Source organism: Aquila chrysaetos, chromosome 13 (assembly GCF_900496995.4).
Source record: "Aquila chrysaetos chrysaetos chromosome 13, bAquChr1.4, whole genome shotgun sequence".
Lineage (NCBI taxonomy): Eukaryota > Metazoa > Chordata > Aves > Accipitriformes > Accipitridae > Aquila > Aquila chrysaetos.
This window is the reverse complement of record NC_044016.1, coordinates 22,157,321-22,175,722: the sequence shown is the minus strand read 5'-3', so window position 1 is coordinate 22,175,722 and position 18,402 is coordinate 22,157,321. Positions and strand designations below refer to the sequence as shown.

Sequence of the window (18,402 nt, the reverse complement as noted above, 5' to 3'; positions counted from 1 at the left end):
AGGCCGCGTGAGGGAGGGCGGGCGGCGCCGCCATCTTGTGTGTGGCGCAGGACGGGGAAGGGCGCAGCGGCGTGGGGGCACGACAAGATAGCGAAGGGGAATTCACTGGGAGGGATGGACTGCTGCAGGGACCTGTGGCCGGCTGGCGGCGGGGGCGCGTCGGGCTCCCCGCGAGCGGCGAGGCCACGCGTGGGCGGGCGGAGGCCCGTCACGTGGCGTGGAGCGCCACCTCTCCCCGCCCCCCGCTGGCGGCGGCCATGGCGGCCAAGCGGGGCACCGACGAGATGCGGGACCGCGTGGTGCTGGGCGAGTTCGGCGTCCGCAACGTGAGTGGGGCGCGGCGGGACGGCGGGGGGCTCCCGGCCCCGGCCCCCCTCACGGCCCTGCCTGTCTGCCTCCTCGCAGGTCCACACCACCGACTTCCCCGGCAACTACCCCGGCTACGAGGACGCCTGGGACCGGCGGCGGTTCGAGGAGGTGGGTGAGCGCCGCAGGCGGCTGGGGCGGTTTGGGGGGGCGGGGGCGTTCGGGTGCGGCGCCCGGCGTGACCCGCGGCGCGTGGCCCGTGCAGGCGTTCCGCGTGGACATAATCCGCGAGGAGGAGGGCGCGCTGGAGTTCGACATGGTGGGCATCGACGCCGCCATCGCCAACGCCTTCCGCCGCATCCTGCTCGCCGAGGTACCGCCGAGGGCGGCCGGGGGGGGGCGGGGGCAGGGACCGAGGCTCGCCGGGGCGGTGCGGGGAGCTGTAGGGAAGGTCTGGGGGGACCCCGCCTTATGTCAGCCCGTGCGGACGGCTTCTGGGTTTGGAAGAGAAGTGCAAATCCGTTCTGCACGTGTACCACGAGCCCAAAGAGAGTTAGGGCCTTAGCAGCATGAGCAATAGCGCTTGTTGCTCTTAGGAGTGCTGTTGGTAGTGTCTGTGGATCAACCTGCCCTTCACCTCTTGTGATCGTTTGTTTAAAAAAAAAAAAAAAACAACAAAGCGGGAAGGGGTGTATTGGCTGTAAGGGTGTATTGGGTAGCCTGGTTTGGCAGAAATACCACTGAAAATAGTCTGCAGGGCAATTATTTATGGGAGAGAAGGGACACTCTAGCTGGATATTCTGTTGGCATGTATTTCAACTGTCATCTTATGCTGACTTGATCTCTTGTCTCCCTGAGGTGCCAACGATGGCTGTAGAGAAAGTCTTTGTGTACAACAACACATCCATTGTGCAGGATGAAATTCTGGCTCATCGCTTGGGCCTCATCCCTATCCGAGCTGACCCTCGACTCTTCGAATATAGAAACGAAGGTGAGAGTCTTGGATCAAATAGAAATATTGAAGGTTTCCCCCAGAGCAGGAAATTAGGGTCACATAAACTGAGCAGAAGTATGTTTCCATAGAGGCTCATGCCATTCTCCCCTTCCCAGGAGATGAAGAAGGCACAGAAATTGATACTCTGCAGTTCCAGCTGAAAATAAAATGCAGTCGAAATCCTCAGGCAGCCAAGGAATCATCTGATCCTAATGAACTATATTTCAATCACAAAGGTGAGATCTCTCCTAAAAATAGGTGCTGTGTTTTTCTCAGCCCTGTGCGCAGAGAGCCCCGATTCCCTCATTCTGCTAAACTTACTTTTTGCTATCTCCAGTCTTGTACAGGTCAGCAGCCTGTTTGAGACAGTAGCTGGCTGATGCTTGCGACTTCTCTTCGCAGTGTACAGTAAACATATGACATGGGTGCCCCTGGGGAATCAGACAGACCTCTTTCCAGATGGTGACTTCCGACCTGTTCACGATGACATCCTCATTGCGCTGTTGCGACCTGGCCAGGAAATAGATGTGCTTATGCACTGTGTCAAGGGTATAGGTAAGTTGTGGGTCCTGGGGCAGCAGGAGGAGGAGTGTGAGTGCTTGGACTAGGGCACAGCTGTGTGAAGGGGAAGGGTGGAGAGCTGGCTTTCCCCCTGGAACTTTAGCCCCTGGTGTTCTGGCACTCTCGTTCCCTGAGGCCTGCCCTCATTCTTGATTCTTAACTCTTCATGCAGGTAAAGATCATGCCAAGTTTTCTCCTGTGGCCACAGCTAGTTATCGACTGCTTCCTGACATCACTCTCCTGCAGCCTATTGAGGATGAGGCAGCTGAGATGTTGCAGAAGTGCTTTTCCCCTGGAGTCATTGAGATCCAGAATATCAAGGGTACTTTTTTCCTGCTCTAAGTGCCTTGTTCCTTACAAGCCTTAGCAGAGACTGATTAGAGAATAGAGCCAAACCTTGTAGAGGCAAAACCATGTTGTGATGTTGCCTTGCCAATCAGCAGCTGGTCATGCTATGCTGAGCCTGGTTTTATAGATGAGCATCTGTCACATGCAGATGTGTTGGGTGATGAACTGGGATCTCCCTGAAATGCTAAGGCATTGGGTGCCTGTCCGCAGAGCTCTGCAGCTGCTGACTGCAGCTTCCAGTGCTGTTCATTTGTCTGCAGGACTGGGTAGTGAGCTTGCTCTTTCCAGCAGCTCTGTGTGGAGAAGACTTCTTGTGTCCTGCCCAGGGGTACATAGAAGCTTTGTGTTTGGGTTGGAACTGTTCAAGAAGACCAGTTCTGTCAGGTTGGAGTTTCATGTTGGGGGTGTGCTAATTCTTTATATTGGTGGCTTCACTGCCTTTGCTGATGGGGGAGTGCATGTTTGAGTCAGCGTAAGTACCCGCTGTGACCACAAAGCACCCATCTGCTGCAGGTGCCCATCTCGTTTCATCTTTTTCCCCTTTAGGTAAAAAGGTGGCAAGAGTAGCCAATGCACGGTTGGACACGTTCAGCAGAGAAGTTTTCCGTCATGAGGGTCTGAAAAACCTTGTGCGCCTGGCAAGAGTACGAAACCATTACATCTGTAAGTGCTCCATTTTCCACAGAACATAGAGCTCTGCTGTGGTTTGTACAAACAAGCAGAGACTGACCAGCATGTATAGCTGGGTCTCTGCCTCCCCCTTCTTCCCCACATCATCAGCATTCATACATTCATATTCCAGTGGGTAACTACTGAGGTTGTGGTTTGGTGCTGCTTTGGGATTGAATGTGTTTGTGCTTCCTGCCGGCAAATGTAACCTCTTCTCTGGCTGTGAAGATCTGGCTTGTCAGAAGTGTGTAAGGGAAGACGAGCGACAGAGGTCCTGGAGCCAGGTGTCGGCTGGAGCTGCGTAGTGGCTGTGCTGACTTGTGTCTCTGTGCAGTTTCAGTGGAGTCAACGGGTATCTTGCCTCCAGATGTGCTGGTGAGTGAAGCCATCAAGATCCTGATGGGAAAGTGTCAGCGCTTCTTGAATGAGCTGGACTCTGTGCCTATGGAGTGACCAGGCTGTAGTTGGGAAGCATATCCCTGCACTGCTGTTCTGGCCTTCTTGTACCTGCCTGCAGGGGCGATTCCTCTTCCATAGGCAAGAGGTTTGATATGGGCTTGTTAAGAGTCCTAGGACCATGTCTTTGAATTTGTTTTCTGTTGGTAATGAGCCTCAGTGAGGAGATGCACTAAAATAAAGGCTTTGCTTTACATCTGTTTCCTTCTGTGCTGTTCACAATTGTGAGACCATAATACGCAGAGAAGAAAGCGGCAGCAGGTCGAAAGATGAATAATAGCATTTATTTTAGATTGTATGCAGTGTGTGAAGAAGGCTGGTACGGCAGCATAGTAAAGCACTTCACAGCAGGTCAGTGAGATTTAACAAGTCAGTGTCAGCACAGGACTGTTTTGCAGGTGTCTCAAAGCAGCTTGGGGGTAGTTAATGTGGTAAATGAAAAGCTGTACTGTCAGAGGGCTGGGACACCTCTCCTATGAAGAAAGGCTGAGAGTTGGGGTTGTTCAGCCTGGAGAAGAGAAGGCTCCAGGGAGACCTTATTGTGGCCTTTCAATATGAAAAAGGGGCATGGAGAAAGACTTTTTACCAGAGCCTGTAGTGACAGGGCAAGGGGCAACGGTTTATATACTGAGAGAGGGTAGACTTAGATAGGACATAAGATGGTTTTTACAATGAGGGTGGTGGCAAGATGCTAGAACTGGTTGCCCAGAGAAGTTGTGGATGTCCCTTCCCTGAAGTGTTGAAGGTCAGGACTGGGCTTTGAGTAAGCTCATCTAGTGAAAGATGTCCCTGCCCATGGCAGGGGATGATCTTTGACGGTCTCTTCCAGCCCAAACGATTCTATGATACAGTACTGGGCTCTTCCGTGCAAAGGTGGGGTTTAAAAACATTCCCTGTCAGGGCGGACTGTCCCTTCTTAAATATCTCAAGGTAAGGCATTTCTTCCCAGGTGTTAGATTTGACTACTCTGTTCTCCCTTTCAGTGACTAACTGTACTTTGGGCTGACCCTGGAGTGGAACTGAATGGTGGAGGGCAAGCGACAGTCAAAGGCTTGTCTCCACCCAGGGAAGCCTGGGAGAACTGGCAAGTTAGTCTCAGTGGTGAGCACTACTGTTAGTCGGCACTGGGTAGGTCTTAGCTTGTGAAAGTCTCTCTTGTTCCGGTTCCTTCATCAGCTTGTCTTGTGGGGAGTACTGGTATGGCCCAGTTGCTTAAGTCAATCCTCACTACAAGGTTAGAATTTAGTGTAGCAAATCATACTTTTTCTCTACCTGTTTCACTGGATATAGTTAGGATGTTTACAGTATAACAGGTGTTCAGTTGGATATGCTGTAGAGAAGAGGTATGCTTGGCATCCTCCTACAATCCCAACCTGTCCCATGTCACTATAGTGTTGCAAACCCATGCCCTGCTTCCAGATTTTTTTTTTTCAAGACAGCTAGTAATTGGTTGCTGGGGAAACTGGCTGCTTCCCTGTCAGGGTTGTTCTGGGAGCTGTCAGTGTTTCACAGCTGTGCTTGCCGACTCCTGCACCTCATCTTTCAGCAAGCTTGCAGGGACCTTGACTGCTGACCTCTTCCCACAGGGTCTCATTCATCCACTTATCCTTACAAGGGAGTGTTGGGAACCCAAGAGCTAGGCTGAAGTCCCATAGTCTGCACCTCCTGGTTTAGAGCTCCTACCAGCCTTAGCCAAGATACCTCCCCAGGGCTTTTTGCTTGCTTGAAACTTAGGACAGCTCAGCTGTGCAGTACATGCTTCACTGGTATGAGGAACATAGGGTGTAGTCCCAGTGCCAGCATAAACATAGAAAAGCTCCTCTTCCTCTGGACTGTGGCTAGTTCCTAATCAACACCATTTAGGTGTCAACTCCATTTGAAAGACGGCAATTCTGAGCTGGATCCTTTCAGTTTTAACAAGCTAAAGCAGCTTTCTTGCTGGGCCCTTGGAAAAAGGTTTTGTAACAAAACTTACATTGACTTTGTTCAGGCCCACCTCTCTGAGGGCTTCTGCTTTTGTTGCAAGAGAGACCTTTCACACAACCTTCATCACGTGAGGGGAGAGACCAAAGGCAATAGCTACATCACCTTCCTATGTTACTGAAAAGGTCAGCTGAGAGAGTTATGGCTAAACAACAGCACTATGACAAGACATTGCACCTCCCAGCAATAGCTAGGGTTGGGCATGGAGGCTACTTCAGTAGTGTATGGACATTTTTGCGCTATTGCTTCACATATTTCCCACACTGCTTATGGGACAGACATACCCTGGCATAGCCATGCCAAAGGGTTTTGCTTTGGCAACATGTACCCTTCAAGCTGTAAACTGGGACCTAGCAGCTGTTGTGGAATTAATATAAAGCAGCTGTGAATGACATAAATACTTTAAAATTCAATTCTCCCCTTGCCTTCTAATTTAATTGTGTAGTCTGGAATGGTTCTTTTCCTCCCTGATAATGTATGTTGACTACCAGCAAAGGTGCTCCCTTTTTGGTAGCTGGAATAAGGAGTGCTGAACAATCCTTAGGAAGGCAGTCTGGGCAGAGCAGAGGCCTCAGATCTGACTGAAACAGATAAAGAATAAAAATGAAACATGACACCATGTGTATGAAACTGGAATAGCTTTACTGACATTCAGAGGTGTAACACAACCAGTTCAGAGACAGCTTCGGATTTAAACATTCCTACAAAAAAAGGTTCTAAAAACCATTTAAAAAAACCCCCTTGTGTCTAGCATGAAGTCACAGAATGTTAAAAATATGACAACACAATAAATACACCCCACCTTTGCTAGAGCCAGCAGCCATGTTAGCTCAGAGATTAAAAAAGTTTGAGGCCAGGAGGAAAGTGGAGGGTGCTAGTGGAACAGCAGGGGCAGGAGGGCGAGTGGATTCCCAAGGCCTGCTCTTCCTTTCTGCACTCCCACCCCTCCCAACGCCAGCTTTTCTGTCCAGTCTGTCCAAGTGGAGACACAACCTTCTCCACCCACCGCAGTTTATTACTTGTTCTGCATCCCGGATGGCAAAACTGCCAGCTAGCTCCGGACAGACCCTCTCAGCTCCTGTGCTAGCGCTAGGATAGATTGAGCGAACCATTTGTCATGTAAGAAGAACCAGCTTTGCAGACTGGAGTGACTTGATAGAGTCCCACCTCATCTAAAACCCAATTTCTGACTTGGCTGCCCCTGTAAACTGCAGTATAAATCCCACTCCTCCTGCCCCACCATGCAAGACTCCAAGAAGTACCAGACTGGGTAAAAACACAGGCTACTGTCACCTCCACAGCAACAGGGTGAGGAGATCCCTTTTGGTTTGCAGGTGCTTCAGATATTGGTCCAGATTTTGTGTACCCTGCACTGGCCATGTTCTAGTCTACAGGGCATGATAAAAAGAAAAAATAATTAAAAAAATCTGTCCTGCTCCCCCTGAGAGATGTCCAAGAAAGGCTGGCACAAAGTAAAAGCCTTCCATTTGGCTCTGGATAGAACAAGCTGTACGATCATGTATATATACATACATATATGTATATATATGTATGACAGTGTCTGCTTCTTTCTAGAGAGCAGCTGCACCTTAGAAAGGCTGATCTCAAGGGAGATCCTAGAGCACTGCTAGGCTTCCTGGCACACAGCCCTCAGCCCAAGGCTCAGCATCCTGGAGGGAAACGGATTCATGAGAATACCAGTCCACTAGGGACAAGCGCTGACAGGCATGACAGGAGTGTCTGATGTGTTCCCTACAAAGCCTGGCTACTAGCACCCAGAGGAAGATTAGGGTAGCCCCTTTTCACATGGTGCACTACTCTGCCTTTTGCATTAATCTTAAACCCCAAGGGATGAAGAGGTGGAGCAAGAGTGACCCAAGGCTACAGGATGACCAGACTTTACTTAATGGAGTCTATGGGCTCAGCTCCCACCTTGCAGAGAAGCAGAGGTCTAAAGATGTTCATCCAATGGAGGGGAGGGGAAGGAATCAGGGAAAGCTTAATAGACTGGTTCAAATGCCACCACAGGCCCCATCCCAGTGTAGGGAGGAGCATGGGACATGACCCATAAGGGGCTTTATTCAGACAAATGCTTGTGGAGGCGATGACAAGGAGAATCTAATGTGCTTACTATGAGGAGAGACAAAATATAAGGTAGGGGAGGAGATGGTTGCAGCATCCCAGGCTCAGGGCTCAAAGAGTGCAGTGAGGCCCTCTCCATCCTCATTTTCTAGCACATCCGCCTCCAATGATGGCTTCACCTTTTTGAAGAGAGATGGGAGGTTCCGGATATGAACCTCCTTGCGGAACTGCTCCCCCAGGGGCTTCTGCAGAGGACAGACAGGCAGGCATCAGTCATTACTGCCTTCATGCCCTCACCTGGCTCAGGGGCAGCCTGCTTGCAGATCAGAGGCAGACCCCAGATTCTGAGGCAATCCCTAGGCCTGGACCCCATGCTTGCATACGGGGGAATCTCAGGCCTGGTCCTTCCCAAGTGCCAAGGCACTGAGATAATCACCAGTGCACCAGCTCCCCAGCTTCTAATTCAATGCCACCAGGCTCCAACGCCACCATCCTCACAAAAGCCCAGCACCCACCTAGCAGCTTCATTCAAACATTTTAACACCCTGTTCCCCCAAGGCACCCTTGGGCAAGGTACCCCCTGCCTCTCAGTTAAGTCATTGCTGGAGGGGCTGCTCAGTCTGTGCTGCCATCCCCGCTGTAGCTCCAAGTTGAAGACAGACAGAACAAACACTGAGAACATGCTGCAACAGCCTCCTGTCTGGCAAGGAAGGCAGTGGGGGAGAGGCAGGCAGCCTGGCTGCCCCATCGCTTCAGCAGGGTATGGGTGTGAAATGAAACAGGTTCATTTTCCTCCAGGATATCACTTACCCCAATGCAACCTGTGATGAGGCGCTTGAAATGATCCTTCCGGCGCTTGTCTGCCACCTTCTGCAGTGTTGGGTTCAGAAGCTTTGAATCAAACTGCTCCAAAGAGTCCCTCTGGATGTCTGGGATCTGCTCCATCACTGCCTTCAGCTCAGCGTAGCGAGGGCGCTGCAGGGAGGACAGTTAACGCAGCTCTGCTATAGGAGCAGCCCTGCCCTCCTCGGGGGGCACTGGCTCCTCTACCCTTACCAAGGGGGGCATGGGATTAGTTTTCCACCACTCCCCAGCCAACCTCGCTGTATAAAGAGCAGAATTTCTCACCAAGGCCTCATAGATCTGGAAAGCCAGGTGGACAAGAGCTGCCATGCAGCCGTCGTGCTGCCCATGCGTCTGTAAGCCCTTCAGCACACTTGTGAAAAACCAGGACACAGCATCGGGCAGGAGGTTTCCTGGAAGCACCTGGGGAAGAGGCACTGTCAGCATGGAAGCAGGATACCGATACATGACTGCCTTTCTGCAGCAGCTCAGTCTTCCCAAGGAAGAAGGTGCCCAGAGGTGAAGCAGCCATGCTTCTCACTACATTCAGAGCTTCATCTCCCAACCCTGCCAGAACTAATCCCTTCTTCCTCCCAGAGGTACCTGTTTGAGCAACGGCCAGCAAAGCTGTGTTGTGGTTCTTTGGCAGGACAAGGTGTCCTTCCAGGAGAGGGATGTGTAGGCAGTGATCAGCAGCGCAGTGCAAACATCCTGAAAAGGAGTCAGGGAGGGAAACCAGTCAGAGGAACTATTTCCCACCTCCAGGTTCAAACCTGAAGGGAGCCAAGAAGCAATCCAGGTGCTCTGCAGGAGCTTCTTAGGGCTATCTTCCAAGAATCCTGCTGCTGCTGCTCCAGCTGAAGGTGCTCAAAGGCACCCAGTGTGCACCATCATAGCCATGAGGAACCAACGTCAAGCAAACCTGCTCCCTCCATCTCCCCTGGAAAGGCCCTGGAGCATCCATGGACTCCCATCAGCTGCTACTCTCAAGTCACTGCAAAAGCTTCTGCAAGAGCTTGTGAGGCATCCACAGGAGAGGAGGGCTACAGAGGTAGTGGGATGAAGGTACTCTGCACAGTGAGTTGTGTTAACGCTGTGGCTCCTGTGGCAGCTCTGGCAGATTTTAGAGAAAAAAAGAGCTGCTGGGTGAAGTTCTTCCTCATGAAGGCTGGATCCCAGGATGAGGGCAGAGCCAGGGAACACCTTGGCGGGCTGAATGCCCTGGGCCTTGCCTGCAGAAGAGCTGAAACTCTGTAGCTGCATGTTATACTGGATCCCAACCCCCATTTGTATTGTGGCTTCTGCAGCCATTAAGCAGGCTCTTAAACAAACACCTATGTTCCCAAGAGAAGATTCTCACACTGGGGAATGCTCCAGCAGCCTAGATCTCTGTAGCAGCACCTGGCTGCACCATAGGCAAGCGTGACAAAGAGTACAAAGAAAGGATGGTGGAAGTCGGAGCATATGCTCTTACCTCTTGCTTCATTAGACACTTGCCGAGCTCAGTGAGCTCTGCACTGGCAGGTGGAGTCACCTCTGTGGCCATCGCCTCATCATCTGCAGAGCAGAGCAAAGGCAGCACTGTGAACATGGGCTCCCAAGGACTGAGGGAGACACAGGGAGGCACAGCAAGAACTAAGCTGGGAGCCAGGAGACAGCATACAGAATCGGTATGCTGGCACAGCTTGCCAGAACATGCCTCTCCAAGCAGAAAGCACCCACCCTTTGTGGGGCAGGAAGGGCAGCCAACTAGGTACCTCCAGCTCTCGGGAAGACCATGCACATTCTCCTCTTCTCGGTACCTTAAGAATCAGCTGCTCCAACATGCTACCTGTGAACCCTGTAGCACATTTGTTCCTAGGCTAGACTGGGTTTTTCTGTGGCCCCCAGATACATTGGGCAGGACAAAGCTGAAGGCTTCTTACCAAACCTATACCCCTCACACAAAACTTCCAGCAACAGGCCAGCCTGTCCCTCAAGAAATGCACGAAGAAATGGGAAAAGTGCTTGTATACACTAAAGGCAGGAAAGACAAAGGTAGGCATTTACTCACCATCTCCATCTACAGCAGCAGTAGTGTTATGCTCAACACCTTTCTTAGAAACACAGCAAACAGCTGCAAAAACAGTTGCAGGTCAAAGGGGCAGAAAAGGGAACTGCTACTTCAGAACATGCAGAGATTATCCTACAGACTCATGGGCTCACAGCAGCTTCAAGCTTCCCCAGCTTTTACGCAGTATCTGAAGAATCTGAAAGCCCAGTATAAAAGCCAAATACTGCACGACCTGGAAGGCTCAAACACTCCATCCACAGCATCCTCCCACAGTGGCACCTGCTGCACAGTGTCTGCTTCAAACTACTGAGAACCAGGAACGTGCAAAACCATTTGAATAACCTGAGATGAACACCATCTTAAGGCAACAAGGCCAATCAAGAAAGGAGGTAGAAGGTTGAGGTTCTGTAATCTCTATGCAGAATCAGTTTTCCCAGCCTCTCTGCTCAAAGCCATGCTGACAAAAACATGACGTTGGAGAAAGGGAACACAAAGAAGGGAGATTGCTTTGGGGGAGGGACTCTTCCCCTCTGTCTGGCTAGAGACATGGCAATTGCCAGCAAGAAAACTGCTCTACACTCAGGTTGTCCACAAATCCATGTCCTGTATTGGGCTCCAGGGCACAGAAGGGGAGAACCCAGATTCCAAAGGACTGGACTTCTACAGGGACAGTGCCAAAAACATGGAGCCCTAAATGCTAACAAAACAAAAGGAAGAAACTCTCTTCTGAAGGTTGTTAATTGACCTCTTACTAGGTTTTAGCTAATATTTTGGCAGGGTTAACTGTCTCATACCTGGCTTCTGAGGATTATGTTAAATACTACTGGCCATTATAGTTAAGTTTTACTGCACACTGGAAATTCCTGTTGTCCTCTCCAGGGCAAACTTCCCAGATATCCCAGGGGACCTAGCTTGATTTCACTTACTGATGAGATCCATGACTTCTCGGGTCAGCAGCCTGACCAGCTGTTCCTCAAGCATCTCCTGAGACTCAGGGTTGTCATCTGCAGCTTCATCCTCACTGAGGAGAACAGGTTTTAGTGTGAAGGGAGCCAATGTCTTAAAGCATTCCCTCTGCCCAAGCACAGGGAATGAGTCACCATCAAGGTCAACATAGTGTTTTCCAGCCCTCTGCTGACAGGGCTGTTCCCTGGGCAAAGGGCAAAGCTCCATCCCACTCCCCATTTCCCCCTCATATTAAGGGGCAGAAGCTTACCAGAGCATGCTTCGCTGGTTGATCACCTGCCATTTCTGAGACAACCTCTGTTCAAGACAAAAGGGAAGATTCAATACCTTCCTAAGGAGCCATGCTGGACACAATGAAAAGAGGCCCAAGTGATAGCCGCTGACAGAAGCACAAGAAATTTAAACACAGCTCCTATGCCAAGCCCCATTTTGAATGGGACAAGAACTGCTACCAACTGTGCTGAAGACACTGTGGAGACACTGTGGCTGTGCTGGCTGTAGGAATCTGAGTGAGCTGCCACAAAAATGAGAGGACACAGGCAAAAAAACCCCACAAAAATTCTCAGGGCTGAAGGTTGAGGAGCTAATATCCACAGGTTTGAATTCACAGGAAGGGGTGCTGTGCAACAGCCAGGGTTCAATGCACCTCAAAAGCTCCCCCTAAACAGCATCAAAATCATTAAGCATCATAGCTCTGCCTTTGTCTCTGCTGGCTTTGGAGAGACAGACATTCTCACGCTTTGCTGCCAGTTGCTACAAGGAGTCTGGGCTGCCAAGGAACAGGTATTGAACAAGCTGTTTTCTTACCGCATGCAGATAGGTAACGAGTGGTCCCAGCATGGGGCAGACAAGGGTTTCGTAGTATTCTGAAGGGCAGGAGAGTACCAAGGGCTTCACAAACACACCTGCACAGACCGGTTAAGGAAGAGATCCAGCACATATGGCCAGCTGCTAGGGAGACTGCAGCACACTGCCCAAACCAGCCCATTCCACTGGGAGGCCAAGCGACAGAGACACCTCAAAGCCCATCTTCTCATAGCCCTGAATTAACAAGTGGCATCTCTGTACACCAAGAGCATGAAGTATCCAGCCCCTTTCCCCAACAGTTCAGCTGAGAAAGCCATTTCTGGAGCTGTGAGAAATGAAGCCATTTCCTAGCTGTGAGACTGAACATCCAGCCCTGGAAAGTGGGTTGGGAACCCCAGATGGTGTCCCACACAAGCACAAAGTCTAGTCAGACACCCTACTGCCAAGGTCTTGCACTATCCAAGCCCCCTTTCCCCCCCAGAAGGCACTACCCACCTCTTATGGTGCCTCCAGGACCACACAAATCCTTTACATTTATTCTCTCTGACCCCATGCTGTTTCTGCTCATGCCCTCCTAGGCTCACACCTTATCCACACCAGGTGTATCCCTGTTTCTTCACCTCCTCAATCACCCTTCTTTGGCTTGGCCGTACTGAAAATGATGCACGTTTTCAATTTATGTGTTTAAAGCCTCCCTAGCTGGCCTGAGACAGTGATGGAAGGATATGGAGCATGGGACGGAGTCTGTAATCAGGAATGTTGTTGAGGTTGATGAAAGCTGAGCTGAGGAGCTGAGTGGCGAGACCCTCAACGGTGTAGAAATCCTGTTGCATGGAGGGGCCTGCATTTCCCAGGATGTGGAAGCTTCAACAACAAAACAAGTTAACTGCAAGTCTGTCTACTATCATCTTGAAATTAAGACAATTGCCATGTTCTTAAACAAATACTTTAGAGGAATTTTAGCACAGTATCTCTTTTTTTCTGGAATACCTGCAGGGACAATGAATTAAGCATTCAAGCACTAAAATGCACTTTCAAGTGCTGATGTATCCTTATACACAATTAAAAGTGGCAAAGAGACAAACTAGGTCAGGATATCAGATAAGTGCTCCAGTCCGACTACCCAACCGCAGAAGAGCTAAATGCAGATCCACATTTTGAGGTACTTTTTCCAGCGACTGTGTTCCATGTGTATGCGGTAGGTTACAACCACCGAGTACAGTTCACCACTGCAGCTCATACTTGGATATTAGAGGATACAGTTCACATGAAAAGTCTAACTCTAGAAGTCAGCACCCAGCAATAGCCTAGTGCTCCAGCTGTGCAATGTTGGATTGCGTGGGGGATATCTGGTGCTCTTACCAGTTGTCGTACAGGGTACAAAAGAAGCCCTGCATCCTTTCTAAGACCGTTTTGTAAACAGGAGAGTCATAAAGCTCCAGCAGAGGCTGAGGGAGACCTGTGGGAAAGAAAAAGCTTCAGCTCCATTAATGAGAGAGCACAGTGCACCTTCAGAAGGTGGTGGACAGGCCCCAGCCAGCTTGACGGCAGCAAGGGAAGCACTTGGCAAGATCAACATGCAGCCAAATGGAAAGAGGTGCAGCAATCCTGGGGCAGAACCTCCCCTCAAGAGGTCAGCCAAGTTCAGGTCAGTTGTACCCAGAGCAGAGGTGTTCCCACTAAGGTTGTTACAGCCCCCTAATTTCTCCAAAGCAAAACTTACTGGAGCTATCAGAACCTAGTCAGAAGCAAAGCTGACAGTTGTGCAGCTCCTCTAATAGCCCATCCCTTCAGGTTTGTATTCATCTCTGTTGGGACACAAGCTACTGCTGAACTATGATATTAAAAAGTTTAGAGCAGAGATCAAGGCCCTGCTGCTTTATATGCAGTGGTTCACAGACAGAGAGTTTACAGGTCACAGAAAACAGGTAAAGGAAGCATCTCCTCATTTTACAGATAGGAAATGGAAATAAGAAAAACAAAGCAACTTCCCCTAAATATTTCACTGTCAGAACCTGAAACTAACCCCCAATTTCCAGAGTCATGGTCCACATTTTATCCACAAGACCACCCACTTCTGCTTGGCTGGAAAGGCTTCTGTGTTCAAAAGCTCAAACCTGTTTTAAGATGGTTCCAAAAGCCTCTTTCTAATACACTGCCTAGAAACAAATGACAGGGCCATACTGCAGGACTTGGCTCTTGCCCTCCAGGACAGGTCTCTGCACCAGCACTCAGGGATCCTGCTGAGGACTAATTCTGCTCAAAGGCAGACAATTACAGCACCCCCAGGCTCTCCAGCCTGAAATACCATGCTGCAGAGACTACCACCCAGCTGGAACAAACAGTTTGGTAGGGTACCCTTCATTTCATGCAAAGAAACCAATTTGTCTGAGACCAATAACTTATTTAACTTCTTTGTTTTAGCAGGTTCAAATCATAGCTGAGCTGTGAATACTATGAATAAGCTAGCTCTCCAGCCCCTCTTTGCTTCCACTGCTACTGATGAACCCCTACCTCAAATACCTCTGAGAATCTGCCCACACATCCCTCCCAGAGAGAAGCTCCTTACCTAGGATGGCATTCTTCTCCACCTCCAGCATGTCTAAGGCCTTTGCAAATGTTTCCCCCAGCCTAGCCACCATCTCTGGCATGTAGAGATTGTTGTGAGTCCTGAAACAGAAGAGCACTTGGTTTATACCCATGTGGGTCAATCCCTTTTGCCCTTGACAGTGGGATCCTCTCCTTCAGCTTGTGAACAGCTCCTCTGAGGCAGATGATGAGGAAGGTGAGACCAAGCACGTGTGCATGGGATCCCCCTTCCCCACCTGCAAAAATATTGGGGAAGCTGACCCAACAGAGACATGGAGTGACTCCACCTCATGTCCTGAATCTCCTGGCTGCCCCTTCCACTTATTTCAGTTCACCCCACCCCTTGCAAGCACTGGCAGTAAAAACTCCCAGCAATTCTCCAGGTGATGCTGGCAACAGCTTATTAGCTTGGCCAAAGGGATCAGAGAATGTATTTTAAAAACTGACAAGACACGGATTCTGTACTCTCAAAAGATCTTCTGCACCTAAGGCCCCTGCAGAAGGAGGGGCCGTTTCAGCTCCAAAATACACACACTGCCCCCCAGGGATGGGTCACAGTCCCCAGAATGGCAGGTGGCATCGGAGGGAATCTAGGGAGAACATCAGTCCGATCAGATGTTACTCGTGGCAGACACGTGTGCCCCCTGGACAACACATCCAGCTGGGAACAATTCCGCATCATCAGGAGGCGGCCATGGTCAGGTCTCCGCGAGGGACACCAATTCAGCCACGGGTGGCTGGTTCTTGCCATCCAGGCCAAAATGGGTCCCCTCTTAGCCAGGGTACTGACACTCAGAGCTGGACTCGGCAGGGGGTGTCTCTCTCACCTACCTCTCTCCTTTGAGACCTCAGACCTCCACTCTGGGTGTCGCCAGCTGCACACAGCACAAATCCTGCAGCCTCCTCCAAAACTGCAATGCCATTGTACCTGCTGCTAGAGGTGATCAAGGGCAACTCAGTATCTCCCCCTAGAGCAGCGTTTCCCAAAGCAGGGGGGTACATGGGAATGGCTGGGGGAAGGGAGCGCAGACAGACCTCAGTATGATCTCCAGAGCCTCAGCTTTCACTCAGGTCTTAATGAGTTTTTAAAAATTTTTTTTTTTTTTTTGGAAGGTCTATGTTCACAATCCTGGCAACCCCGATGCAGTGACATCTGCCTGAGTTTGCAGAGAGCCCGAGTTAGCTCCGAAACGGCAACTATCCCACTTCTCTCTGCAAGTGTTAAATACTTCCCTGCTCACTGCATGTGAGGAAGGCAAGTATGTAAATTTCATAAGAAAGAGCTACAAAAATGACTTCTTAACAACTCATACTCTCATTCTGGGCTGGATCTAACACCATGCAACAGGCCTCAAAGGGGGCACAAGCTGGTTTTACTTTCCCAAGAGGGGCCAGGGAGCAGCCCAGCCTCCGCAAAAGTTTGGATAATGTTGTTCCACTGACTCAAAAACCTGTGCATTTCTGCTTGAGGCTATCCTGAAACTCAGCTACTAAAATCATCTCCTCTTGTATGGGTCCTGCCTGCTCCAGGCCAACGTTGGCTTTGCCTCATGCTGGGCAGAAGGGCATTGGGGCAAACCCAAGGACTGTGGAATTGCAGTGGTGAACCTTGAAATCCCACTGCTCTAACCCCAGCAGGATGGGCCAGACAGTCATATCCTGAAGCTGTGGTCATGGTCCTTAGTTGTTTCAGAGTCCTTGAAGCATTTTCTCAAGTTTGACAGTTGGGAGGGCAGATCTTCACTCACAGGCCGATCTCCACTCACAGGCCGATCTCCCTTAATTAATACTTTAGCAAGGTCCCAGTGGTAACAGAGAGAAAATGGCTAATCAGCTGCTCCCCATAGGAGTTAAAAAAGCATCCAACAGCCCTCGTACTTGATGAAGATGTAGTCCCTAGGGATGTTCCAGGTGAGACTCTCAGCAGTAAGCATCACTCCCAGGCATCCCACACACAGGAGAACATGGAAAAACAAAATTCAAGAGACATTTATGCTTTAGAAAAGACAAGCAAAGGATATGGCAGGACTTGGGGGATTTTCAGCGATGGTCACAGCTCTGCTGGAAAGAGTGTCTGATGCCTAGAGAAATGGGCTTGAAGGCCAGAAGATGAGTCCTTTAGGACAGTCCATGCTTGAAGAATCTTTATCCAAAGCTTGAGCCGTCTACAATGAAAATGCCTACAGCATCCATGTCTATCCAACAATTCTTTCACCAGCATTAATGTCTTGGTAATGTCAGCATCTCATCAAGAGGATTTCCAAAAAAGCCTTTTTCCATGCAAAGTGTTTGCTGAGCCTGACCAGTCCATTGGTAACAAAACACGAGCAAATCCACAGTAAAGGTGCTGCGCCAATCAGTTCATGCAGCTACTGACTCCAGAAACACACCTTTATCTAAAGGTGGCTGGAGATCATGATTTGGGTTTAAATTCAGGAAAGAACAATTTAAGCCATAAGCTAGGAAGCAACTAGATGAAATGAGGTACTGCAAAGGACGGGAGAATCATCACTCAAAAAGCTGTAAGCAGTGATTAACAAAGCAACCTCAAAATAATTCAGTAAATACAGCTACCAAGACAGAGACAAATATGCGTAGGCACAGGAAGATGCCACTCAAAACTACCTTATTTTCCCTTGTTACTTGGACTCCCTCTCATTCCTCTCAGCTCTCTGGTCTCACCCATGACCTACCTTCAAGGTACTTACCCTGGCAAAGACCCAATGGCTTAATAACTTTCACTGCTTCTGTCTGCAAACACAGCAGAAGAATGCCACATAATATCCAGAAAGCAGCAGACCCAACTGCTCAGCCTGCAAAACACCCTTTGTTTGCATATTGGTTCCTGACTTGGTGCTCAGTTCAGCTGCTCAGTAGGATCTGTGCTGCTGCTACTTGCAGATCTGCTCACACAGTAACCAACACAATCTGTGAGGACTTCCACATCTGCTTCCTGCATAACCACATGAGCAACACTGGACCTTGCTTATCCCCACAGAAAGCTGCCTAATGGCACAGAGCTAAGAGAAGCATCCATCCCCAAGCAGTAATGCAACTATGTTCCTGAAGGCATCCTCAACACAGGCAGCTGTCCTGCCAGCCAGCCTTCCTCGTATCTCTGTACTTCACATGTGCTGACAAGCTGCTACAGATTCCATATTCTCTTGAGTAATCCATATTAAAGAGGGCCTGAGGAAGCAGTACATGGAAAAGGCACTCAAAGCCAGCAAAAAACACACCAGAAGCTCCATAGCACAAGCTCCAACTTCTCCAGAAAGACATAAACATCATCAACATTTGCAATGAACAACTATGAGCTTGCAGTTGTCATACAAAGAGGCTTCTACATCCAGCAGCAGCCAGGAAAGGTATGAGGTGGAGGATCTACTGCTCTTAATACATCACTCATTAGTTCTTGTTGGCACATCCAGCCTTAAGAAAAGCCTGGATACCTCCGAGCGAAGTACAGGCCACTCCATGTATGTTACTACCCCATGCTCAGAAAAGATTCTGGTCTGCAGGGGAGATGCTCAAACAACGCACATACATTATCTCAAAAAACAGCCAGGGAGCCTCTTCCTTTATGTAGATGGGGAAGCACTGGCAATAGAACATAGCTCATGCGTTTTCCTGGAGGTGGCAAACAAGCAGGCACAGAATTTCTGCTTCTTTACAGGTAGTGGTAAGAGTTTGACAATAGTTTCCTAAGCTTGTTGTAACAGATATCCCAAGTGTTTTTAATAAT

The 18,402-nt window shown here is 49.7% G+C and overlaps 2 protein-coding genes across 16 annotated transcripts in view; one reads left to right on the top strand and one right to left on the bottom strand.

Moving 5' to 3' along the window:
* Positions 1 to 59: 59 nt before the first annotated feature.
* POLR1C (RNA polymerase I and III subunit C) lies at positions 60 to 14,699 on the top strand. 6 transcript variants are annotated; one of them, XM_041128594.1, is made up of 9 exons: positions 60 to 326; positions 406 to 477; positions 572 to 679; positions 1,165 to 1,297; positions 1,390 to 1,536; positions 1,703 to 1,855; positions 2,034 to 2,183; positions 2,756 to 2,872; positions 14,496 to 14,699. In XM_041128594.1, the coding sequence occupies exons 1-9, from the start codon at positions 258 to 260 to the stop codon at positions 14,510 to 14,512; spliced, it is 966 nt and encodes a 321-aa protein (XP_040984528.1). In that variant the 5' UTR covers positions 60 to 257; the 3' UTR covers positions 14,513 to 14,699. The 6 variants fall into 6 exon arrangements, with proteins under 6 accessions (XP_040984528.1, XP_040984529.1, XP_040984527.1 ...); XM_041128595.1 differs by lacking the exon at positions 14,496 to 14,699 and adding an exon at positions 3,012 to 3,206; XM_041128593.1 differs by lacking the exon at positions 14,496 to 14,699 and adding an exon at positions 3,213 to 3,528 and having other exon boundaries at positions 63 to 326.
* XPO5 (exportin 5) overlaps positions 5,941 to 18,402 on the bottom strand; it is a 30,700-nt gene continuing 18,238 nt past the window's right edge. For all 10 annotated transcript variants that reach the window (XM_041128581.1, XM_041128583.1, XM_041128582.1 and 7 more), the window contains 12 exons: positions 14,638 to 14,738; positions 13,431 to 13,527; positions 12,796 to 12,932; positions 12,069 to 12,166; positions 11,512 to 11,558; positions 11,222 to 11,316; positions 10,296 to 10,358; positions 9,717 to 9,799; positions 8,846 to 8,953; positions 8,528 to 8,665; positions 8,210 to 8,374; positions 5,941 to 7,644 (listed from right to left, as the gene is read on the bottom strand). In XM_041128581.1, the coding sequence (XP_040984515.1) occupies positions 7,504 to 7,644; positions 8,210 to 8,374; positions 8,528 to 8,665; positions 8,846 to 8,953; positions 9,717 to 9,799; positions 10,296 to 10,358; positions 11,222 to 11,316; positions 11,512 to 11,558; positions 12,069 to 12,166; positions 12,796 to 12,932; positions 13,431 to 13,527; positions 14,638 to 14,738 (1,273 nt within the window). In that variant the 3' untranslated portion in view covers positions 5,941 to 7,503. The remainder of the gene's footprint in view (positions 7,645 to 8,209; positions 8,375 to 8,527; positions 8,666 to 8,845; positions 8,954 to 9,716; positions 9,800 to 10,295; positions 10,359 to 11,221; positions 11,317 to 11,511; positions 11,559 to 12,068; positions 12,167 to 12,795; positions 12,933 to 13,430; positions 13,528 to 14,637; positions 14,739 to 18,402) is intronic.